This window comes from Leptopilina heterotoma, unplaced genomic scaffold (genome assembly GCF_015476425.1).
Source record: "Leptopilina heterotoma isolate Lh14 unplaced genomic scaffold, ASM1547642v1 Lhet_92, whole genome shotgun sequence".
Taxonomy (NCBI): domain Eukaryota; kingdom Metazoa; phylum Arthropoda; class Insecta; order Hymenoptera; family Figitidae; genus Leptopilina; species Leptopilina heterotoma.
The window spans coordinates 315793-342953 of NW_025111199.1; the positions used below are offsets into that span (position 1 = coordinate 315793).

The 27161-nt window shown below is 30.9% G+C and overlaps 1 protein-coding gene and 2 long non-coding RNA genes across 5 annotated transcripts in view; 2 read left to right on the forward strand and 1 right to left on the reverse strand.

Moving 5' to 3' along the window:
- Positions 1–9773: 9773 nt before the first annotated feature.
- On the reverse strand, positions 9774–19856 carry LOC122511988. The gene is made up of 4 exons (XR_006302580.1): positions 19483–19856; positions 19270–19351; positions 11113–11511; positions 9774–10081 (listed from the first exon to the last, which is right to left on the reverse strand). It is a non-coding gene; the product is annotated as an uncharacterized LOC122511988 (long non-coding RNA).
- On the forward strand, positions 13954–16715 carry LOC122511989. The gene is made up of 3 exons (XR_006302581.1): positions 13954–13981; positions 15616–15704; positions 16614–16715. It is a non-coding gene; the product is annotated as an uncharacterized LOC122511989 (long non-coding RNA).
- A 1948-nt stretch (positions 19857–21804) lies between the features above and the next one.
- The window catches only part of LOC122511974, a 40542-nt gene continuing 35185 nt past the window's right edge, over positions 21805–27161 (forward strand). The window contains exon 1 of one of the 3 annotated variants that reach the window (XM_043627570.1): positions 21805–22035. In XM_043627570.1, coding sequence (XP_043483505.1) covers positions 21933–22035 — 103 coding nt within the window. In that variant the 5' untranslated portion in view covers positions 21805–21932. The remainder of the gene's footprint in view (positions 22036–27161) is intronic. The other 2 variants (XM_043627571.1, XM_043627572.1) reach the window with 2 other exon arrangements.

The following is a 27161-nucleotide window of genomic DNA, read 5'->3' on the forward strand; positions in this document are numbered from 1 at the left end:
AAATATTTTCACTTAAAAAAATTTGAGTTTGTTCATAATGTCCCTGTTCTCAGACGGTCACATATTGTTTCTTACTTTATTAACAACAGCAGAAAGACATGGTTTCTCATACAGCTGCATTGGATTGACTATTATTCAGCATCATTTTATTATATTTATTTTTAACTTTTTTACAACATCCACCAAATATCAGTTCTTCCACAACTGGATTGTTTGTTCTTTTATTGAATTATACTTTCTTTGGCATTTCCTGGATAACTTGTTTTTTTGAATTGAGTTCCATTCTCATTGGTAAGCACATCGGGTATTCCATTTTTTTGGTGAGTATTTTTAATTGTTATTTGAATCCTTATTTATTCTATATCATTTTACTATTAATTTCAAGTAATTGAAAATGCCATCTAAAAAAAGGCGTTCTAATGCAACCTCATCATCTAAAGTTGTACAATCTGAGTCAACTGAGCTCTTTAAAAGTGACACGCATATTGATCTAGTACTTTTACCAGATTCAATGAGTTCAAATGTTGAATCTGAAGACGGCAGTGATGATGAGAGTGAAGTTGACTTATCTCCAAGTGATAATGCGATTCTGTCTTACAGGACAACAGGTTTTACGCAAATCCGATAAATTTTACAAGAAAAGCCGCCATGTTGGATCCGCCATTTTAAATTTTTGAAAACTGACATCATATTCGTAATCAGCGACCCCAAAAACCCCCGAGTAACAAGTTTCAAGTGAATTTGATAATTTTTTAGAATTTCGTCCGCCATATTGGATCCGCCATTTTGAATTTTTGAAAACTGACTTCATATTCGTAATCAGCGACCCCAAAAACCCCCGAGTAACAAGTTTTAAGTAAATTTGATAATTTTTTAGAAATTCGGCCGCCATATTGGATCCGCCATTTTGAATTTTTGAAAACTGACATCATATTCGTAATCAGCGACCCCAAAAACCCCCGAGTAACAAGTTTAAAGTGAATTTGATAATTTTTTAGAATTTCGTCCGCCATATTGGATCCGCCATTTTGAATTTTTGAAAACTGACTTCATATTCGTAATCAGCGACCCCAAAAACCCCCGAGTAACAAGTTTCAAGTAAATTTGATAATTTTTTAGAATTTCGTCCGCCATTTTGAATTTTTGAAAACTGACATCATATTCGTAATCAGCGACCCAAAAAACATTTAGATATTATTTGTCTTGAAGATAAAAGAAGAATTAAAAAAAGTCCACAGGGTGTCAATTTTGAGAAAAAAAATTCTTTTGTCGCCATTTTGGATCCGCCATCTTGAAATTTTTAATTGTATGGTCCACAACTTTGATGCTTGGATATTGTGTACGCGATATTTTCTGATAAAGAATTTTTCTGGTTACTGTTAACATGAAAAAAAAAATCATTTTTGAATAAAAAATGTCAAAAATTTGGATTTTTTTCCAAAAAAATGGCCATAACTTTTAGGAATTTTTGTTTTTTGCAATTTTGATGACAGATTCTGAAAGAGCGATAAAAAATACGTCAGAAAATGTTATTCCGAAAATTTTCTACATGTCTAATAACCAAAATAATTAACGTTGAAAATGATTCAAAAAAAGTGTCCGTCCCGGCGTTAAAGGGTTAAAAGAACATATTTATTGGATGCACCATTTCAAATTTCAAATTCGTAATCAGCGCCCCAAAAACCCCTTAGTAACGAGTTTTAAGCTAATCCCATGAATTTTTTAAAAACGTGTCCGCCATATTGGATCCGCCATTTTGAATTTTTGAAATCAGACTTCAAATTCGTATTCAGCGACCCCAAAAACCTCCGAGTACCGAATTTCAAGCGAATCCGATAAACTTTTCAAAAACATGTCCGCCATATTGGTTTTGTGAGGTTATGTCAAAATCTTGATCTAATGGGTGTCAATGGACCTCGGATTCGGATTCAGCGTCCCAAAAAACATAAAGTCTACATAGTGAGACCCCCAGATCAGAACTTTTTTTTGTATGGCTGTGTAATTAATGAGAAATTACAAATTTTAGTAATTTTTTATTTAATTTAATTGAATTAATTTCTTTAAATTTTAAAATAAATAAGACATAAAAAATAAAATACATAAAAAATTAATTATAGAAATAGGTTAATAACAAATATAATAACAAACACTTCCTAGGCAAACAGAAAATTAACCAATCAAAATGGTTACTGGAAAAAACGATGAAAAGATTAGGTTAGGTTAGAATGACACGCATCTCTCGCGTAATTAGAATTACCCGAATTACCTGAATTCATTTTTTAATTCCAATCAATTCCAGCCTTCTTGCCGGGTTAGGAATGAGGAAAATATTATTTAACATTTAGTAGAAGATTATGTTTTATTAGTATTATAAATATAATTATTATTTAACATATAAAAAATATAACACAAACAAATATATATATATATATATATATATATATATATATATATATATATATATATATATATATATATATATCACTTTATGTTACTCAGAGCCACAAAAATACACATAATACAATTTTTGTAAAAGATGAGAATTTTTACAAGTTTTACATTTATTTCCACAATGTTCAGTTTTGTTATATAACTCGGTACATATATTGAAATATACTAGATATTGACAGGTTAATAGCAGTCAAAAAGTTCAGGTTTTACGAAACAATCAAAGTCTTTGTTAAAAAATTAAGTTAACAAACGAAGTTGATCAACCAACGCGAATCACAACAACGCAAGTAAACACTGTTGTCAAGGAGGTTAGGTATACAGAGAAGGGAAGTTACGTGTTACTTAAAATATTAATAATAAATATATAAAGATAGTATATTTATCAATTAAATGTATTCAACAAGTTTAAACTTTTTTTTCAAAACAAAAAAAATTTATTAAATTTTGTTTGTTATATTTATTATTAATTATATTTGATGGAACCTGTTCGAAGATATGTTTTACTAGGTAGTACCGCGACTTGTCGCTCGGTGACGCCACTTTTTAGAGATGTTAAATTAAAAGAGGATAGAGGGTGTCTCTCTCCTACTTTCTTGGTTCAGGTTCTGCTTTCGAGCTTCATTCGTTTCTTGGCGTCGGTGACGTACACACTAATCATATATCAAGATCAACGACAAAGAAAGAAAGCAACAAATTTTCCAAGCCAGACTTAAGGAAATTGAGAAGGAGACAAACAATATTTGCGCAGATGGAGAATCTCGATTGAAATGAGGAACTCTGTTTCGCAGGTAAGTGCACAAATGAAATAAAGAGGCCAAGCTCGCCTCTAACGAGCAAAAAGAATGTGGCGGATTCCCAATCCAGAATCGGGAACATACAGTTAAGGGGGGAAACCACATTAGGAGGTTGAAAAAATCGATTTTTTTTATTGCATAAATCGTTAGCTTAGCTATTGAAAAATACGTTCTCAAAGTTTTAAAACAAAATTTTCGGCTATATTTTATTAGAGCGTTGCTCTATTTTACTTGGCATCAGTTTTGATTTAGCTGTTTTGAGATTTTTAGTTAGATTTAAGAGCGTTTTTAATTGAGAGTGAGAAATGTCTTCTTATCCAAAAGGTGAAAATAAGACTTACGACCGTCGCAGTAGACCACGGAAAAGAAAATTTCATGGAAACCAGCACGATAATAACCAGAGTGATAGTAATGAAGATCAAAGTGCTAGTGCGATTGGCATTGGTAGACAAGGGTTAAATGTATTTTGCAATTATATGGATATCGGCAGTGGCATGGCTGAAGAAACGTATAATAGAATTTTAAGTCACATCCACGCTGCTGCGAAGACAGTTTTTGATTTTTGTCGTAAAAAAGCTGTTGAGGAAGAGAAAAAAGAAAATGAAAAAAGAGGAAGACCGATTTCGAATTTTAAAGTGTCTGGAGACGGTACCTGGAAAAAAAGAGGATTTAAATCTTTGTTTGGAGTAACAACCTTTATAGCATATCATTGTGGCAAAGTCGTCGATCTGGATGTGCGAAGTAGTTACTGTCATGCTTGTGCACAATGGCAGAATAAATCCAAGAATTCTCTAGAATATTTAGAATGGAAAGAAAACCATGACGACGAAGAATGTACCAAAAATCATGAATTATGGACTTGCGATTCGAAGAAATGTAGATAGTGTTCAAAACATGAAAAAGCTATTATGGCGACATACTATCATATGATTTCCACAGACAAAAAACCTCAACATATGTATTGCCCAGAGGGAGAAGACAGCTGGTGCGAATATCAGAAACGAACAGCGCTTGGAATCGAACTTGAACCGCACCCTACTCCATTGCATCCCGACGTAGCGAAAGCAATTTTGCCAATCTATACAGACTTATCGAAGAATGACTTACTGGAAAGATGTTTAGGTGGCCACACCCAAAACGCCAACAAAAGTTTTAACTCAACAGTATGGCGTTTTGCTCCTAAACACTTGCACTCGGGACTAAAAGTCATTGAAGTGGCATTGTATTTAGCAGCAGGATTATTCAATGAAGGAAATTCCTCCCTTCTGATGGTCATGAACGAAGCAAAAATTGTAGTGGGCTTGCAAAGCTTTAATTACGCAGGACAAATGGATAACCAACGCGTGAGCCGGGAAAATCGACGTAATTCAATGGAGTCAAAAGAAGGTCGAAAAGCACGAAAAGCAATGCAGCAAGCTCAAAATGAAGCCTATGAAGAAGAAAAAGGTTTACTATACGGTGCTGGAATTGCAGACTTATCGGTAAGCACCTTATTTTATTGTTAACTTCTATGTATTTCTAGCTTTTAGTAACTTTTTATTAAAACGCGTTTTTCTCGAAATGACATTTTTCATATTTGCCTGCGCTCTAACTTAAACAAATATTTACCAATCATTATGAAAATTGGTAGTTTCATTCTTTATAAAATTACGAAGAATATGAACCAACATTTGAGGTGTTATCACGATTTTAAGGGTGTTTTTTAGGTACAATTAGTGAAAAAAACTTGTGAAAATTTAAAAAAAAATTCAAACACCTTCAAAAATTTGTAAATTTTATTATTTTTACCTGGATTGAGGTTCATATTCTTAGAAAATGAGTTAAAAATGTAAGACAAGAAAAAAATTTGATTTTAGATAGAAATTAAAATTGCTAGACTGCTCGCAAGCCGAGAAAATATATTTGGACCATCAGCGGCAACCACTGCATAACTGCTTCATTTCTCATTAAAATAAATCAAAAAAATTTGTAAACATTGTTCAAAACATAAATAAAAAGATGCTCAAATGTTATTAAATTTTAAATAATTCTTTCCCCCCCCAAAAAAATCTTTAAAAATCCATAAAAATAAGCCTCCTAATGAGGTTTCCCCCCTTAAGCACAGTTCAGATCTTCTCTCCTGAATTGAAGGCAAGAACTATAAAAAATGACATAACTGAACATTCAGTTTACATAAATTTTCTTTTCCCACCAGATATTACTGAATGGGAAAAACAAAATGGTTCGACAGAAGAAAAGCAAGATGGTGAGGCTGATGGTGCTGGCGAGACGAGCGACGCTGGTGAGGTTAGCGTCAAAATAAAGGAAGAGAAAATCGAAAACCCTCATGACGAAGCTTCCCATTATTTGGGGTCTAATCCTCTGGAAGAAAAAGAGGAAAGACAAATTTATGGCAAATACGTGGCAAATAGAGTATCAGCATGGATGAAGCGGGGCTCGAGAAAAAAGGAAGACAAAGAAAAACTTCTCTCCCTCGCTCCCAAAGTAGCGAAAATTAAATTTTCAGCACCGTCACTAAATGACGAAATATGCGTCGACCTTCGCCCCAAAGTTCTATCACGTGACGAATACTTCAATGAGTATCAAAATTTCACAGGAGCAGCCCTGTCAGCCGCCACGATTCTACTCAGTGACATATAGTACGATGAAGAGGTTCCTCTGGAAAGACAGGACATCCTTTAAAATCTTTCGTGCATTAGAAAACTACTTTCAAACTTATATGCACAATTAACCATGGCGAGGAAAACATTCATAATCGGACGTTATGAAGATAGAATTCAAAAAGCCCTAAAAAAGTGGAACCAACAGAATTACTTGTTGGGGATAACCTTGAAGGTTTAATTGATACCGCAAAAACAATGGAAAAAGTTTCGAAAGAACTCAAGTCTAAACCACAATTCTCTTCAAGATCCAGCGAAAGTGCTTTCAACTGGAGGAACACCACCATCAAGAAGGAAGTAGGGAGGGGTAGCTACCAGTTTAATCAACCTCGAGCAATCACTTCCAGACAACCGAACCAACCTTCCAGACAAAGAAAACCCTCAAAAAAATTCTACTTACAAACCCAACCACAGAGGAACAAGAACTAAGTCGGATAAGTGCTAAAGCAACAAGGTTAAAATATTTTTTACAAAACTGGGCAGAAATTACCCAAGACAATTTTGTGCTAAAAGCCATTCAAAGTTACAAATTTAACCTTACTCGAGAACCGTTACAATCACGGACACCTTCTATCCCAGAACCGTGTAAAGAATTAGATTTCGCGATAAATAGACTAGTAGACATAGGGGGAATTGAAAAATGTCGGCACTCGAAAAAACAATTCCTCTCGTCATATTTGTTACGAAAAAAATTAGATGGGTCAGATCGTTTTATCCTAAAGTTGAAAAAGTTTAACTTTTTTATTAATAAAGAACACTTAAAAATACAGGACCTTCGGACCGCAATAAACTTTCTTAACCCGGACGATTACATGTGCTGAATAGACCTCAAAGATGCCTACCTAGTAATATATTTTGACGACTTCCTAATATTTGGAAGCACATACGAAACGTGTCTCAAGGACTTAAAACTTACTACTTCTTTCTTATCATATTTGGATTTGCTAATAAACTGGGAAAAAAGTAATTTAATTCCCAAAAAACAATGCAGGTTTTTGGAAATGATAATTGATTAAGAAAATATTACCATCGAACTCCCACTTGAAAAATGCAAAAAAATTAAGGAAATGACAAATGAATTACTGTCAATTAAGGAAGCTAAATTATCAAAACTCGAGGAATTTATAGGTGTTCTTGTAGCGGCATGTCCAGGTATAGCGTATGGATAGTTGTATTACAAAGAAATAGAGAAAATCAAAAGATTCGCAATAAATAATTCACAATACAATTCCAATACCCTTGTAACCTTAACAGTAGACGAAATTCATGCGGAATTCTCTGACGCCTCTAGAACCGGTTGGGGGCATCCTGTAAAAATGAGAAAACAGGGGGTTTTTGGTAAAAAGAAGAAAGCAACAAGCACATAAATTTTCTCGACATAAAAGCAGCTTTTCTTGCCTTGAAATGATTTGCCTCCTCATTCTATGACAAACAAATACTTCTACGCATTGACAATATTACTGGCTTGGTATACCTAAATAAGATGGGGGTACAAAATAAAAAGATCTCAATAACCTTACAAGGGAAATTTGGGAATGGTGGATAAATAAAAAATATGGGTATTTGCAAAATATGTAGCCACGAAAGGAAACCTTGCAGATGAACCATCAAGAATCACAAACCTTGACACGGAATGGGAATTATCAGAATTCGCCTTCCAAAAAATTGTTAATAAATATGGGTCTCCAACGATCGATTTGTTCGCAACCAGAAACAATACGGTTCATCAACTATGTTTTTTAACTTTGTTTCTTAACAAAGACTTCGATTGTTTCGTAAATACGGAATTTTTTGACAGCTATTAACCTGTCAAAATCTAGTATATTTAAATATATGTACTGAGTTTTATAAAAAAACTGAAAATTGTGGAAATGAATGTAAAACTTGTAAACATTCTTATTTTTTACAAAAATTGTATTATGTGTATTTTTGTGGCTCTGAGTAAAATAAAGTGATATATGAAGCAAAATTCCTCAACTGTCCAGGTCAAAAAATAAATCTTCTCTAAACTTTGCTAAAATGTTACTATTATTAGTAGAAGTGTAAATATAAATTTTTTTTGAATTTGATAAAATATTTTTTGAGTTATGGAGTTTCAAAATTTTGATTTTTTTGAAAATATCTTTTTTTTCAATTTAATTCATTGATAAGTAAAATTAATCAAATTTAAAGTATGAATAGTGATTTTTAAAGAGGTTTGAACGGACTATAAGCTGGTAATGAAAAAAAAGTTGTTTTCTTTCAATTTGACCTTGAAATTCAAGGTCAAATTCTTAATTTCAATATATCTCAAAATCGATGTTTTTTTCTAAATTTCCATGGTCCTACTCTGATTTTTACATGGCTCATAGGAAAAAAGGTAAGCTTTCGATTGGGATAGGTTAGAGAAAAATAAAAAACATCGATTTTGAGATATATTGAAATTAAGAATTTGACCTTGAATTTCAAAATCAAATTGAAAGAAAACAACTTTTTTTTCATTACCAGCTTATAGCCCGCGAAAACCTCTTTAAAAAGCACTATTCATACTTTAAATTTGATTAATTTTACTTATCATTATATTAAATTGAAAAAAAAATATTTAAAAAAATCAAAATTTTGAAACTCCATAACTCAAAAAATGTTTTATCAATTAAAAAAAATTTATATTTACACTTCTACTAATAATAGTAACATTTTAGCAAAGTTTAGAGAAAATTCATTTTTTGACCTGGACAGTTAAGGAATTTTGCCACATATATAAATTTGTTTGTGTTATATTTTTTATATGTTAAATAATAATAATAATTATAATACTAATAAAACATAATCTTCTACTAAATGTTAAATAATATTATCCTCATTCCTAACATATCCTTAAATTGTTTTTTTGCATTTCTTTTATTTGAACGCTTAAAAATTTCAAATCATTTAAGAATAAATTATATTTTAATACTTATCTGATAAAAAATATTATTTTAGTGCAATATTATATTTAATATATAAATAAAAAAAGGATTCATATATGTACCACCGCAAATACGGGCATAAATTCGGCTGTATTTACTGCTTTAATCACACCACCCTACTGTGGCTCATATTTATGCCCGTATTGGTAATGTCAAGTTATCTTAGTTATCTACCATTTTTTATGTGTCAAGTTTTAGAGGAAATGGCATTTATTTATCCTTCAGCAAAAATTATAGTTTTGGGTAATTTCAATATTATGTGATATGGAATCAGTCACTTCCCAGTGTGCACGTTCTGGAACTGTTCTGTAACAGTTAATGGAAATAAAGAACAGTTACAGAACGGTTCCAGAACGTGCACACTGGGTTGATGATAACCTATGTTGTTCACCCAAACCTGGTTCTCTTAAATTATATTGTCAGATTATTAACGCAGTAAGTGATACGTTGGACTTTCTTAATCTTGTGCAGATTTAATAATAAAACTAATACTCACGGATCTCTATTGGATCTTATTTTTATAAATTTTTCTGATTCCAATAATTTTAGAGTAAACTTGACTAGTGATAGTCTACTTCCAGTTCACATCTTTCACCCCCCCTTAATTATTTTATTATAACCCTTATCTTACAGATGTTCCCGAATTTCGTGAAAGAATTCTGAAATATGACTTTTTAAATGCTAATGTTTTTGCTATTAATGAATATCTAAACAGTATTGATTGGTCTAATTGCTTATTAAGTTGTGATATTGAGAGTGCAGTTGACATTTTTTATAATTATATTTATTTTGCTGTTAAACTTTTTCTTCCTATTAAAACTATAAATAATTCACATTTTCCACCTTGGTTTAATAGTGAATTAAAAACATTAATACATGATAAAAAAATTGCTCATTTAAATTATAAGAAAAATAATAGCTTCTCAAACTACCAGTTATTTTCTACATTACGAACTCAATGCAAATCTCTTATGATAATATTGTTGTTACTACTCCGTTTAAAGTACACGATTCCGTTAATCTTAATTGTTTTGATATTAATAAAAGTAACATTGCTAAAAAAATATTATCTTGCAATGTGAATGTTGGTGCTGGTCCTGATGGTATCCCTCTTGCTTTGATTGGGTCGTGCTATTCTTCTCTACTCGAACCCTTATATATATAGTTTTTACTAGGTCCGTGCGGGAATGGATTTTCCCAAAACAGTGGAAAATAGGAATAGTTGTTCCTGTATTTAAAGATAAATAAAAAAATGATGTAAAAAATTACAGACCAATTATACAGGTCCACAAAAAATTCGTTAAAAGGTTCCTTCGATCACACCTGGTGTATTATATGTTTTTGGGGTCGCTGAAAATGAATTTGAAGTCCGTTTTAGTCTATCACGTCAGGATTTTTCCTAACCTCAAAATACGTATCAGATTTTACGTGACAAATAAAATTCTATAAATATTGACAGATTTACTTCAATCTCAGTATTAAGGCTTTATTGGGGTTGCTGATTACGAATTTAGAGGCAGATTATCAAAATAAAAAATGGCGGATCAAATAGGGCGGTCGGTTTTTTAAAAAATTAATGAATTTTAATAATACTTGGTATCAAGGGGTTTTCGGGGCCGCTAATTATACGAATTTAAATTCAGATTCTCGAAATAAAAATTAAGGATTAAATATAACAATCAGATTTATAATAATTTCTTGAATTTTAAAGAACTTAACGGAATAACTCCGTTACTCGCCGTTACAACGTGGAGTTGTCCTGGATACAGGCCCACAGAAGAATTCCTGGTCAGTGACCTTAAAAACATCTAGATACCAAGTTCTGTAAAGATTCAAGAAATTTTTATAAATCCGACCGCCATATTAGATTCTTCATTTATATTTCAAAAATCTGACTTTAAATTCGTAATCAGTGACCCCAAAAACCCCTCGATATCAAGTCTCGTAAAAATTTAAGAATTTTTTTAAAATCCGACCGACATATTTGATCCGCTATTTTGTATTTTGATAATCTGCCTCTAAGTTCGTAATCAGCAACCACAATAAAGCCTGTATACCAAGATTGAGGTAAATCGGACAATATTTATAGAATGTTATCTGTCACGTAAAATCTGATATGTATTTTGAGGTTAGGAAAAATCCTGACGTTATGGAGCAAAACGAACTTCAGAATCATTTTCAGCGACCCCAAAAACATATAATACACCAGGTTTGGTCGAAGGAACCTTTCAACAAATTTTTTTTGTGGTCCTGTGTTACCTTTCTCAGCACAATTCCGAATATTTTTGAGAGCATTATTTATGATGAACTTTATCGATCTGTATCTTTTATGAGAATTTGGTATCTGAGGTCGAGCGAGGCCATCAGGTTGACGCCGTTTACGCGGACTTTTCTAAGGCTTTCGATAAAATTAATCACGAAATTCTTCTTAAAAAGTTAAAATTACTAGGCATAGGCCCTAAAATTATTTCTTGGTTTCGTAGTTACTTAATTGACAATTGCCTATGTGTCCGAGTGGATGGTGTTTACTCTAAGATGTTTACGGCAACTTCTGATGTCCCCCAGGGATCTCTCATGGGTCCCTTATTATTTCTTTTATTCATTAATGACATAAATTCCGCATTTAAATTCTGTTCTTTTTTACTTTTTGCTGATGATCTGAAATTATATATGACTATTATTGATTTTCATGTTGATTTTATAAATTTTCAGTCTGACTTAGATCGTTACTTATAATCATGATTATAAGCTCGATAATTTCTCTGACTACTAGCTCAAACTGCAACGACCATTTCTCGAAAACAACGAAACAAAATAATTTTTCTATTTGGGAAATTTAATTTTGTAGGAAAATACAGAGGATGACACTCATTTGCCATTCATAAATAAATAAAAATTTTATTTTTCGTAAAGTGTATGACAGCTGTTCGGTGGCACTTGATATTTAATTTACTAGCATTAACTTTTCTTTAACAATTTGAACAAAATAAATGTCTCACATTGTGTATCTTTTATCACTAATAAATTTCTACTTGAAAAGAAGACATTATATTTTATTGTTGTTAATTTAAAGCTAAAAATAATCAAAATTTGTCAGTTTTGGAACCTTTGGCGCCATCTCTTGGTTCTATGAACTACGAAAAGCTGTCACATGTGTTCTTCTTGTTGTAAATTGCTATACAAAACAGTTTACATAAATTAAAGTTTTTTATTGTTGTTTTCATATGCAATGAATCTTATTATGTGTATTTTTTATTAAAATTAAGTTAGCCAAAGGTTCCAAAACTGGCCAAATTTTGATTATTTTTAGCTTTAAATTAACAACAATAAAATATAACGTCTTCTTTTCTAGTAGAAATTCATTAGTGATAAAAGATACACAATGTGAGACATTTATTTTGTTCAAATTGTTAAAGAAAAGTTAATGCTAGTAAATTAAATATCAAGTGCCAACGAACAGCTGTCATATATACACTTTACGAAAAATAAAATTTTTATTTATTTATGAATGGCAAATGAGTCTCATCCTCTGTATTTTCCTACAAAATTAAATTTCCCAAAGGGAAAAATTATTTTGTTTCGTTGTTTTCGAGAAATGGTCATTGCAGTTTGAGCTAGTAGTCAAAGATTTGTTTCAGGGAAAACTGGCCATATTTAACTTTCTAACAATAATTATTTTCAAATAATTACAACAAAAAATATAATACTCATCCTGTGTATTTATGATAAAAAATAAGTTTTCAAAATTTATAGGTAATAATATCTTATATTTTCTAAGAAACGGTCGTTGCAGATTTTTAATCATTTTAGATCTGCAATGTCGATAAGTGGGATCCACTTAAGTGATGCTTTGACCTTCTCTAACCATATAACTGTTGTTGTAAACAAGGCTGTTCGATCACTGGGTTTTATTATACGAAATGCATCAAATTTTAAAAGTTTAATTTCCCTTAACTATGATGATTTACGTTCACAACTAAAAATTCCTAAGATACACACTACGTTTCGATATAATGACTTGCTTTTTTGTTTAAAATTATAAACGGCATTGTGTACTGTCCTAGGATTCTCTCTTAAGTTAATTTTTATACCCCAGTTAGGGTCAGAGGTTATCATTTGTTTTATATTAAGGTACTACTAAGGGAAGTGTTCCGGTTGTGGGCACCCTTTTGTTTTTGCCTCATAACATTTGTCCATGTGCATATTATTCAAATATATGTGTACGAATTTAAAGCTAGAGGTCTAAGGTGACACGTTTTCACACTATGCTCATCGCTAACAAAAGCATAATGCTTGCATGTGAAGTAGCTAGTACGCATACCATAACGCACTTCTAATGCACTGAACGACTATATTCATCGCATTTAATGGAGTTTGCGGCTGTCACTTTCCTTGGCAGAAAGTTTAGATAGATGAGACAGTAGTCCTCATCATTGTCAGATGGTAGAGCCTCCTTAACATAAAGGTGCCCACAACCGGGAATGACAGTCATTTTTTAAAAAGACCAACACATTTTGTGATGCAGGATTTTGGTTAAACACGAAGGTAAATCACAAAATATAATGACAAAACTGCAAAAAAAAAATTAAACCCTTTTTTTCTGAACGAATCTACATCCATATGTTGCTCTTCGAAAACAATACAAAATTACTTTTTTATTTATTTAATGCAAATTTTCTTTATTATGCTCACAGCTATTACACAAATGCATAATATATTTGTTTCGTTATCAATACGAAAAGTCCGTATTGTCAACGAACACGACTTGCAATACTTAGTTCAGTAAAGTCTGCTTGCCGTCGAAGTTTACGTAGGGGTGCCCACAACCGGCGCACTTCCCCTACACTTTAGAATTTAAAATTTTTTTACTTTTTTTATTGTATTTTTTAACTCCTTAAGACTTCAGAAAACACCTCCTAAAGTATTTATAACCAATTGTAAAAAATAAAAGTAAATTTTTTAAAAAGTATTCAATTAATGTAAAAAGTCATTGACAAATTAAGTAAGTCTTTAAGGGGATGGTGGGGTTCAGCTTTTTGTTACGACCAGTAAAAACATTGGTGCTAATGTATGTAACAGTGTCTGACATAAAAAAATGGTGGGGTTTTAATTTGCAAAAGAATTTTAGGTAATTTATGGATGGCCTCTAACGATACATATAAGTTTTAACGGTGTTCGACGGTCTCTGAAATTTCTAGATTACATTTGACAAACCGCTATCACCCAACAAATACGGCACTGCCTGGTTGAAATGACGTGAAATTGGTAAACAATCATTTTCGAACGAGTTTTTCTCTGCACACAAGCACTTTTTGCAAAATCTGAATCCGAACCATTGACACAAATCTTCTTAATTACCTAAATCCAAAATATTTTTTTAATCTTTGAAGAAACGCGGTTGCAAAATGGGAAAGGCCAGAGTAATGTAATGCGAATCATTTTGACAGCTGAGCCTTTACGCTCCCTGCATGCTTCTGCCCTCTAATGGCAAATGGTTGGAACAAACGTCTTGCCGCCTGTCATTACATTACTTTTGTTGCTTTTGCATTTACCATTTTGCAACCGCGTTTCTGCATGGATTAAAAAAATATTTTGGATTTAGGTAATTAAGAAGATTTGTGTCATTGGTTCGGATTTAGATTTTGCAAAAAGTGCTTGTGTGCAGAGAAAAACTCGTTCGAAAATAATTGTTTACCAATTTCACGTCATTTAAACCAGACAGTACCGTTTTTGTAGGGCGAAAAGTGTAGGTCGCTCCTCATAATCTACAAATTTTAGAGACCATCGAACGCTCTTAACGCCTTTTTCTCAAAATAACGTTTTCTCAAATTGCGGACAGTTTATCTCTGAATCTACTAAACCGATTTTAATAAATAATAACTCGTTTTGTTTGTTAGCATGTCCTGTGTGAGAATTTACCAGAAAATGGTCAAAAAATTAAAAAAAAAATTTTTGCAGACTAGAAAAATACTGAAAAACATAGTGTATTTTGACAAAAATTATTGAAACATCTGCTATTTTTTTATATTAATCCCTTTTTCATTAATGGTGGTAGATTTCTATGCAAGACACCTTCCTTTTTAAAAAGCAATTTGGATTTTTTGTTTCCGATTTGTCAATCTTGAGATAAACTGTCCGCAATTGGACAACTAACTTTTTGGAGTTTCGATCTAAATGCTGTCTGCAGATTATGATATTAAATAAAAATTAAAAACAAACCATTATTTTTATTCTCCAAATATGTACTAATATAGGCAAAAAAGTTTTTTAAATATTTATAATAAAAGACCTAAGAAATTTTTTTTTTAAATTTGGTCTTTTAAGAGCCTTCTAATTATGGAAAGAATTCTATTATTACCAGACTCAGCAGGGAAGCGAATCTTTGTCCTAGTAACCTTGATTATTTTTTATGTAAAAATAGAGAGATTTGTCGCCGCATTATGAGCAATTGTCTTAAATGAAAATTGATAATTATAATTTTCTTTACTGGCCTATTTTTAATTTATAGAATTTAAATAAAAGTTTATAATTGCAATTTTCTTTACTAGCCTATCTTTAATTTGTAGAATCTAAATATTACTCATATGTATTATATTATGTAAAGGGTACTTTTCACCCGTTTATTTTACCAAATAAATAAATAAACAAATAAAGAATATCAAGAGTCAGATTTTGGTATATTGAATTATCGTTCTTAGACTTAAAAAAATTGCTTACTTTAGAGTCCACTGTAAATTTAATAACCTTGTTTCTTTGTTGCAGATAAATTAAAAGAATTCATTCCTGGTATGTTAATTATTTCAATACAACTAGAGTAGTGGCACCATTGGAGTCCGTTAGTAAACTGAAATGTACAGTACCGTCCGAAATTGTCAGTCCACCCATTTTCAAAGGAATGACAAAAATTTTTTAACATCAAATTCATGAAAAGTAAAATTTTTTTTGGTTTATATTTTGAAAGACGATAAAATTTTGAAAAGAATAAGACCTTACAGAAGTCATTTGGCCAAAATTTGTAGAAGATATTCTTAAAAATCGTCATTTTCAATGTTTTACAAAAATTTGAATAACTTCTAAAATAATGAACGCTTTTTAATAATCTTAGGCTTATTTTAAAGACCATTTTCTACAGAATAAGAATTACTTATAGGCATTAACCTGTAATTTTTTTCTTGGAATAAGCATGACGTCAAAGTTGGACAAAAAAATTCAAAAAATTTGAAATAATATTATTAAAAGAAAAATAATTTTTGAAATTCAAACATATATTTTTATTAAATTTTCTTGAAAAATCTACACCATATCATGTTTTATATATGTTCTAGAATAGTTTTTAGTACAAAAAATTGATTTCAAATTTTTCCAATTTTTTTGTCTAATTTTGACGTCATGCTTATTCCAAGTTAAAAATGACAGGTTAATGCCTATAAGTAATTATTATTCCGTAGAAAAAGACCTTTAAAATAAGTCTAAGATTATTAAAAAGCGTTCATTATTTTAGAAGTTATTTAAATTTTTGTAAAACATTGAAAATGACGATTTTTAGGAATATCTTCTACAAATTTTGGCCAAATGACTTCTGTAAGGTCTTATTCTTTTCAAAATTTTATCGTCTTTCAAAATATAAACCAAAAAAAATTTTAGTTTACATGAATTTTATGTTAAAAAATTTTTGTCATTCCTTTAAAAATGGGTGGACTGACAATTGCGGACGGTACTGTATCGTTGTATGTCCCCATCATAGTAAGCTTACCTTGCAGAATTGATGAAAGCTGATACCCACAGGTTAACGTAATAATTACTGTAAGCTGCCATCGGACTTCGGAGGCTAATTGGAAGCTCACACTACTATAACCTAACAGATCTTACAATAGAAGCTCACAGTAATCTTACAGTGTAAGCTTCATGTTTTACTTAATATGAAATATTAATTTTTTAACAAAAATATGTGCATTAAGATAGTTGTGATTGGTTGTACTATAGATCATGAATTTCATTGAGAGAAAGAATGTGGCTAATGGGCAGTGGATAAACGTACCTACTTGTAGGAATAGTGCAGAACTATGATTGGTTAGATTATGTTTCCTGAACGTAATTGGTTAAGTTGGGTTGCAATAAAATGTTCCTGAAAGGCTGAAGCAAATTGAACAATATTTATACGTGACTCTAGTCGACTGAAATTTTATATGGAAAATACGTTCAATTTTTCCTTAAAATCACTCAAAACTTTCTCAAGCTTATACAAATTCATTTAAAATCCTCAAACTTTGGGTTCTTTTAGTACAGGATAAGAGGTTTAAATTCCAATTTTTAAATGTTTTTTACTACTTTTAAGTTCCTTACTTTAGCGAAACTAAGTCGATAATTAATATTAGATGGGCACTCAGAAATATTAAGATAAAAAAGGAGCAATTAATCTGGAATCGATCAAAAAAATTCATCGTTTGGTAACGCACGAAAGAATCAATATCTTTATTAATTAAATCGGCGATATCCATTTGATCAAATATACCGTTTTGGTAGTTTATCATCCATATCTTCACATTGTTTTTCACGAATTTTATTTACCATTTTTCTTTTTATATCAGCAGGAACAGCTTTATCGAAAAATACCAGCACAGTGGTTTCAAGAGGTAAGTACCAAAGATGGTTTAAAAAATTTTTTATATCAATTTTGCTAACTTTCAATTTTATTTTACTGAACTGAACTAAACTCCTCATGAAACAAAAACATTTTGAAACAATAAATCGCTTTTGCCATCCAGCAAGCATGGGAAAAAGAATCTGACTTATAAAATTAAATATCATCACGAGGAATTTTTTCCAAAAAAATCAGAAAGAAAAGTAGCAATTGGCGGTAATCATAACACAGCCACTCTCTAAATTTGAATCAGCGAAAAGTGGCTGATTATGCAGCTGATTCAATCAGCGTATATACACAAATAAAACAGCGAATAGTCACTAATATTTCAGCCTATATACGCTGATTGAATCAGCTGCATACTTATTGCTGCATAATCAGCAATTTTTCGCTGATTCAAATTTAGAGAGCACACAAAAAAATAAAAAGTTCTGATCTGGGGGTTTCACTATGTAGTCTTTATGTTTTTTGGGTCGCTGAATCAGAATCCGAGGTCCATTTAACTCCAATCAGATCAGGATTTTGACATAACCTCAAAAAACCAATATGGCGGACATGTTTTTGAAAAGTTCATCGGATTCCCTTGAAATTCGTTACCCGGGGGTTTTTGGGGTCGCTGATTACGAATTTAAAGTCTGATTTCAAAAATTCAAAATGGCGGATCTAATATGGCGGACACGTTTTTGAAAAATTCATCGGATTAGCTTTAAACTCGTTACTTGGGGGTTTTTGGGGTCGCTGATTACGAATTTGAAGTCAGATTTCAAAAATTCAAAATGGCGGATACGATTTTGAAAAAATTCATCGGATTCGCTTAAAATTCTTTACTCGGGGGTTTTTGGTATCGCTGATTACGAATTTGAAGTCAGATATGGCGGACATGTTTTTGAAAAATTAATTGGATTCACTTGAAACTCGTTACTCGGGGGTTTTTTGGGTCGCTGATTACGAATTTAAAGTCAATTTCAAAAATTCAAAATAGTGCATCTAATAAACCGCCGATACTAGGGTTCCGAGTCCCTGCATCGTAACACGTTTTCTACGTGTGTCTACCATGACGGCATCAAAGCCATTACCCAGGGACTTATCCGGATAGCGGACAAACTCTGTTGCCCACCGTCACCTCGTGGAGGTGCCCTGGATGCAGGCACACGTAAAATATAAAGTAATTACGTGTGAATTGAATCACTCAAGTTCTTAATTCCTTAAAAGAACATATTTATTGGATGCACCTTTGTGAATTTTTAAATTTGACTTTAAATTCGTAATCAGCGACCCAAAAAAACCCCGAGTAACGAGTTTTATGCTAATCTGATGAATTTTTCAAAAACGAGTCCGCCATATTGGATCCGCCATTTTGAATTTTTGAAATCAGACTTCAAATTCGTAATCAGCGACCCTAAAAACCCCCGAGTAACGAATTTCAAGCTAATCTGATAAATTTTTCAAAAACGTGTCCGCCATATTGGATCCGCCATTTTGAATTTTTGAAATCAGACTTCAAATTCGTAATCAGCGACCCCAAAAACCCCCAAATAACAAATTTCAAGCGAATCCGATGAACTTTTCAAAAACATGTCTGCCATATTGGTTTTTGAGGTTATGTCAAAATCCTGATCTGATGGAGTTAAATGAACCTCGGATTCGGATTCAGCGTCCCAAAAAACATAAAGTCTACATAGTGAAACCCCCAGATCAGAACTTTTTTATTTTTTTGTGTGGCTGTGTAATATTTGCACTTGTGATTTTAAAAGTTTCACGATGAAGGAGCTTACCATTCTTTGACCAAAGATTAGCATTTGTTGTATCACAACAAACAGCTTTGATTTCATTGACATGCCCCCAATCAGAAAGAACCTATAAAACAAGCAAACTATTGAATTATTCTAAAACCTGTGCAATTTATAACATTTTTTTGCTGTAAATGTTGCCTGTGTAGAATCAGATCCATCTTTTAACTCTAGTATCTTTAATATTTTTTGTTTTACCTTCAGATACAATTCTGGCCGGACGGTATACATTCTTAGCTTCAAAAACTTTTTTTAGCAATTTTCCATCCCAATAAATCACAGGAGCAATTATCAGTTATATATTCGTCATACTTTGTTTGAACATCGCTAATGAAATCAATTTTCACTGAATATCTTTGTCTCTCCAAAAACGTTAACGTTGCTCCATCAATTTCTTCTAAACATGTTTGAGAAGCAGCAATGTCAAACATCAAATTAATGTCACTTTCGAAAGTCGATTCTTTTACTTCATGTTTCTTTCTTCCAGTATTTTTTTGTATTAATTGACAATCGTAATATAGTTTATAAACTTTTTCAATACATTTAGCACCGTTTATACGGGTATTTTTGCTTTTTCCCAAAACACGAATATTTCTTTTGTCACTAAAGATTTACTTTCTCGTAAATTACACTTTAAATGACGCATATTAAAGAACAGTACCTACTTTCAAAACTTGTTTTTCACTCTGTAGTTTATTTTAACAACTTTCGAAACAATTTGAAAAAATTGGAATTTGTACCTTTTATCCTGTACTAGAAGAACACAAATTTTGAGACTTTTAAATAAATTTGTATAAACTTGAAAATACTTTTAGTGATTTCCAGGAAAAATTACATGTATTGTCGATATAAATTTTCATTTGATTTACAAAATATTTTTTAGATGATAATGTTCGTGTAGCATTTGTTTCTAATCGAATCGTGTCGGTTCTGTCAGTCGAGCGATTTGACCAGATTTAAGTATATTTATGTTAAGAAAATTTATCAGTGTTATTATGTTTCATCGAAATTAAAAATATATTTACGAAAGCAAATATAAATATATTTGAAGAAGCAATTGTACATGCTTTCAAAATCATGTACATATAGGAAATCGTTTCACCTTGATCAAATTTGTTTCCAGGCAAAAGACTAAAATTGTTTTCGAAATAATAAGCAAAATCAAGGCGATAAACATGTTAAAAGAATCAGGAAAGGATTCTATTCTAAAAAAGAAAAGAAAACTGGTCTCTGGGCAAAAAGAATCAACAAATTATTAAATGAAAAGATCAAACAGAAAAAGAAACAGTTACTCACATCAATGAAGATACATAATTTGAAGATTCTTATGTCACAGTGAAAACAATTATTTGCAATACAAAATTGTGTTACATTTTGAGATATGCTGTAAAGGACTTCATCAAAAACTCTAATACCAGCGCAATATGATAGAATGAATAATAATAATAATAATAATGCTTTAGAAATTGTTTTATCTGAAAATCATCTTGCATTTACTACAGACATGTAGACAGAGAATGTTTCATAGAAAATGGGGTTTTTTTACTTTGACTGCAAAAACATTTTAGGAAATCGAGAATTTTTCCAGAATAAAAAACAGGAGATAATATTCACAATTTCCATGAAGAGATTTTACTTGATTTTAAAACTGATGCTAAATAAACTCATAGTGTAATAATAACATGTAACAGGAAATGTCGTAGCTGCTTCTAGAAATTATAAGCGGTTATCTTGTGTTTTTTATAACTCGAATCCAACGACGGGAGATGTGTTATTTTTTATAGTTACTTGGTATACTTCATTAGGGCCCTAATCACTCTTAATTTTCATAATATGAGAAAAATATGAGACCTCATATGTCGTTTTCATATGAAACTCATGGAATAAGATCTATAAAAAAATTGTCAAAATCGGCTAAGAACATTATTAATTTTATAAATAGCTATATAATTTTAAATATAATTTGTATAAACAAATTATACTTTTTATTTATATTTTCAGCATTTATAAAAAGTACGCCATTTTAAAAATCCTTAACTATATGAAAAAATAAAAAAAAAATTTTTAAACTAAAATTTTATTTAAGAAATCAAAATTGTAAGATTTTTTAAAAGAAGAAATAATTTGTACAATTCGTATTTTTTTATCACAATTTTTTTACAGAATTCTTTGTCCTTTAAAAAAAGATAAATGCATTTAAATATGTAATAAAGACGTCATAAATTGTATAAAATAGTAAAAATTAATTGATCCTGAAACATTGCAAGGTTGAATTTTTTTAAATTTTATAAATGTCTACAATACTGAATCACTGTTTGTTTAAAAAAATTGATAAAGCAAAATTCATAATTTTAAAATCGTTAAATAATTTTTAAATGTAAGAGTAAATAAAGTTTTTGTCTATAAAAATAAGTATTTGTAGCTATTAAGTATCTTTATATATATGTAAAGTACAAATATTGATTGCAAGAAGTTATTGAAACTTCACGTTCAGAAGATAAAAATTTATTGTGAAACTTTAGAAATATTAACAATAAATAATGCTATTTTAAAATTAAGTTCAAAATATATTTGAATTCTAAAACTTGACCATAGTACGCTGCTGTTGTTTTCTTTGTTTTGTAATTGTTCAAGCAAGTATTAACAAAATGACGAAAAATCGTTCACTACGAAATTTTTTCGTTATTTCCTATATTTTATCGACATGGTCTAATAGTGTTGTAATCGCTATGGATGAATTGAATAATCTTGGTAAGTTTAAACACAAACTTTTGTATTATCTGCAGATAAAAATATAAATGTTGTTGCTAGGAATACTATTCTCTTAAACTAGTTCTTTCTAGAAAGAGTGCGAAGCGTGCAATTTGCTTGAGTTTTCTCTAATGGGTTCTTTTGTGATTTTACATGGGCCTGATCGACAATCTTTTGCCTGGTGCTTTGGTCGCAAACAATTAGTGCAAAGAGAAAGTTTTCGACTTTCCTTTATTCTTTCTTTTATACAAGATTTTAAAAACTTTTCACATGAAAAAATACGATGCTAACCTGGACAGTAAAAACAAGCTGGTTTACTCGTCTATGGTGCAACATATGCATGTTTTAAGGATTCTTTTTTAGCGCGTTGCTAATATTTCGCGAGTCATTTTTATTACCCGATTTGATAGTTATTTGTACCGATTTTGTGTCTTTAAATTGTGCTCTGCGCTGGAGAAAGGTAACCTTTATTATGTCCTTTATTACCTTTATTATTTACTTACCTTTATTATGTCTGTCATTGTTGAAAGTGCTATATCATTAGTGATATCATTGAATTTTTCGCGCGTGGGAACATTTACTTTATCTTTTATTAACAATAGGAGAATTGTGTCCCATTTGTCGACCGGTTGTCCTAATGCGCGAAGTGCTCTAAAATGTTTTTGTACGTGATCCAATAATGCACGAATAGAAAATTCCTTAGATGTTGCAGGAGCTAGTATAATTGCTCTCGTATGATTTTTAATTATTACTCGTTTATTGTCATAGCGGTCTTTTAATAAATTACATGCGACAGTATAATTTTCGGATGCTGAGAAGAATCTTTTCCGGTACAAGTTCTTCGAGACGTGTTTGAACTTTATCGAATTCAGCCCAATTCTGTATAAATGGATATTGTAATAGGAATTGGTGATACAATTAACGCACTTATTGAAGGATTGATGAGATGAAAGGTTTAAAGTCGTAGAAACTGGAACTCCGTCAACGATGAATCCACAAAGATTAAAGACAAGTACTGGAACACTAGTCTATGGAACACAGCTTCTTTTGACGATTCTCTCAATCGCTTCCTTCGTATTTGATTGAAACGGTTTTGTTGATAATAATTTCAAAATTGAAATTCTTAGTTTGTTTGAAACTGGAACAGAGTATCAAACACGACACTTTTCATAATTGCAATATCTTTAACACAGGAACACTATTAACTGTTTTATAGTTCAAAAGTCTTAAGCATTACTTGCTTACTGCAGTAACTATGCTTACTGACAGTCTATCACATTTAGGAAGTACCTTTTGCTTTAAACCTCAGTCCTTTATTATTTCAAAAAACTGTGTGATTCGACACTTACACTGATTCACGTTGTCGGCCAAATTAACAATCGTTACACATCTTAATTGTAACTATACTTGTTACTTTAGTAAACGTAACAACATTTAAGAAGCAAAAGCAAAATAATTTCCGATTTGGCCTAGAATGCCCCATATAATATTTATTTATAAATATATTATAAAAACCTATAATTGAAAAAATTCAAAAAAAATTTAATATTAACTATAATATTGTAATATTTTTTGACACTCGAAAAAAATTTTTTGAACGATTCAAATTTAACATTAATAAAAAATAGACATTAAAACCTTTGGTTTTGTCTTAATAGTATAAACTAAACAAGTTCATTTTTATTAACTTTGTCCTTCTCAATAAAATCATTAATCTTGGAAATAACTTTATGACATTTTGAAAATTGAAAAAAAAATTTCGAACGATTCAAATTTAACATTAATAAAAATAGACATCTAAAACCTTTGGTTTATTTCCTTAAAATAAACTGAACAAGTCAATTTTTATTAACTTTGACCTTCTCGATAATTAATAAAAATAGACATCTAAAACCTTTGGTTTATTTCTTTAATATAAGCTGAACAAGTCAATTTTTAATAATTTTGTCTAGCTCGAAAAAATCATTAATCTTGGAAATAACTTTACAATAATTTGACACTCGAAAACAATTTTTCGAACGATTCAAATTAAACGTTACTAAAAAAACATCTAAAATCTTTGGTTTATTTCTTAAAAATGAACTGAACAAGTCAATTTTTATTAACTTTGACTTTCTCGATAAAATCATAAATCTTGGAAATAACTTTATCACACTTTGACACTCGAACATTGTCATTTTCGTCTTTACCAAAAAGATTCATAAGACCTGCAAATTTATTTTCTTTAAACACGTTTTTAATCATGTCATATGAAATGTTGGAAGCGACCATTTTTTCTGATACTATACGAAGTACATTGATTCAATCCACTCAATTTTTTCATATCACTAGATAATTTCTCAGCAAAAACGTCTTTTTTTAATCTCATTCCAGTTTAAAGTCGACTCTACAATTTTTTCATTTGAAATCTTTAATTTAACTAACACCTGTTTCAACATTACGACATCCGCAATAGTATTATGTGCTCCTTCAGTATTAATTTGCAGATCATTAGATATAGTTTTTTAATTTAGTCTGACCTTTTTCTTTTCTGTCACTGCATTTTGCAATTATAGGAAGAGTGTCAGAAAATCCCTCAACAACCGATTTAAAATGCTGTCTCATGTTAACAGTTTTAACTGCTTGCATAACCCTTTCGTGCCTCCGGTACATATATGTACCACTTAGAAAATTTTATGTAATTCTTTAAAAAATTAACCAATTAATTTGCACTAAATTGCTTTTTATTCCGAATGGATGTGGCTACAATTAAAAAAATAGTAAATTACAAAAAGTTGTAATATTTATTTTAAACAATAGAATAAACATTGACTGTTTAAAAAAAACAGTGATGTAACAAACTATACATTTCATTAACATTTAGTGAATAATTTTTAACAACACTTTGTTTTTTATGTTTTTGGGGTCGTTGATTATGAATCTTCAGTCAGATTTAAAAATTTCAAAATGGTGGATCTAATATGGCTGACAAATTTTTAAACAAATTTCAAATATTTTTAAATTTTATCAAAATTGCTTCCAAATTGTTACTCGGGGATTTTCGGGGTCACTGATTACGAATCCGATGTCAGTTTTTCAAAATTTAAAATGGCGAATCCAATATGGCGGACAAGATTTTAAAAAATTGCTTGAATTTGGGTCCATATTGTTACTTGGGTGTTTTTCGGGGTCGCTGATTGCAAATCGGAAGTCAGATTTAAAAAATTTTAAAAATTAAAAATGGCGGATCCAATATGGCGGAAAAGATTTTAAAAAATTCCGTAAATTTGCTTCAATATTGTTAATCGGGGGTTTTCGGGGTCGCTGATTACGAATCCGATGTCAGTTTTACAAAATTCAAAATGGCGGATCCAATATGGCGGATGAGATTTTAAAAAATTGCTTGAATTTGCGTCAATATCGTTACTTGGGGGTTTTAAGGGTCGCTGATTACGAATCAGACGTTAGATTTAAAAAAATTTTTAAATTGAAAATGTCGGATCCAATATGACGAACAAGATTCTAAAAATTGCTTCTATTTGCTTCAACTTCTATTTGCTTCAACTCGCGGGTTTTTGGAGTCGCTGATTACGAATCTGATGTCAGTTTAAGTTTTATTGATAAAATAGTAGAAACAAAATAATCCATGCTCAATTTTGTAAAAAATATGTTTTTAAATCCACAAAAAAATGCCAAGTGAAAAGATTAATTTTCATAATTTTTAATAAAACTCTTTATTTGTACCATTGTACACTATTCTGGTGTATCGAAATTCATTTGTATAATTTTGTAACTAATTTCAGATCATATTTGTATTCTAAATTTTTTGTATAATTTATTTTTTATATAAAAATTAGGATCTGAAATATTAATAAAATTTGAACCTAATATTCTCTCCGTACTTAACGACCTCAAAAACTTTTATATTTGATCCGACATTTTGATTTTAAAAAACTGAAATTAGATTCGTAATCAGTGACCCTTAAAACCCCCAAGTACCGGTTTTAAAGCAAATTCAAACAAAGTTTTGAAAATCTCGTCCGCCATATTGGATCCGCCATTTTGGATTTTGAAAAACTGACATCGGATTCGTAATCAGCGACCCCGAAAACCCCCGATTAACAATATTCAAGCAAATTCAGGCAATTTTTTGAAATCTTGTTTGCCATACTGGATCCGCCATTTTGATTTTTGAAAATTTTTTAATTTTGACTTCTGATTCGCAATCAGCGACCCCGAAGACTGCCAAGTAACAACATTGACGCAAATTCAAGTAATTTTTTAAAATCTTGTCCGCCATATTAGATCCGCCATTGTGAATTTTGAAAAACTGACATCGGATTCGTAATCAGCGACCCCAAAAACCCCCGAGTAGCAATATTGTAGCAAATTCAAGCATTTTTTAAAAATCTTGTCCGCCATATTGGATCCGCCATTTTAATTTTTTAAAACTCTCATCGGATTCGTAATCAGCGACCCCGAAAACCCCCGAGTACCAATTTGGAAGCAAATCCAACCGCTGGATTCCCCGGGGGCACGAAAGGGATAAGCTTTGGATAGTCGAACTTGCAAATATATTCCTGTTTCCAAATAAAAAAATACCACAATCGATTTTAAATTTCCATTTATATTTGCCATTGGCAAATTCGTTCAACGTTTGAAGAAGTCCAATGTCTGTCGCGTAAGTTGTTCTTTCAGACAGTTCTTTTCTATTTCTTAGTTCCATTTTTTGTTTTTTTAAAAAAAGGCGACGACTTTTAAATTTTTAAGTCAATTCCGGGAGATAAATTTAATTACATAATTTACCCACGTACTTTTCTTCTTCATTTTTTTATTTACAGCACATGCAACTCGTATGTCGCCCGAAGAAGTCATCCCATACATCCTAGATTTCGGCGCTTTACTAACGATCATTGCATTTAAACTTTCATTAGCATTGCTTGACTCACCTGCTGAAAATCGACTTGCATTTTCTGCTAATTTTGCAAATAACGATTTGAAACCTTCTTTTAAACTTGTATTCTGGAAACCGTCTCCAATGATCGAATGTCGGTAATTTTCAGGATCCTTCGAGAAACTGCACCAAAGTCCACAATTTTTGTAATCATCAAAACAATGATCTGTTATATTATTAATTCCATCTGCCA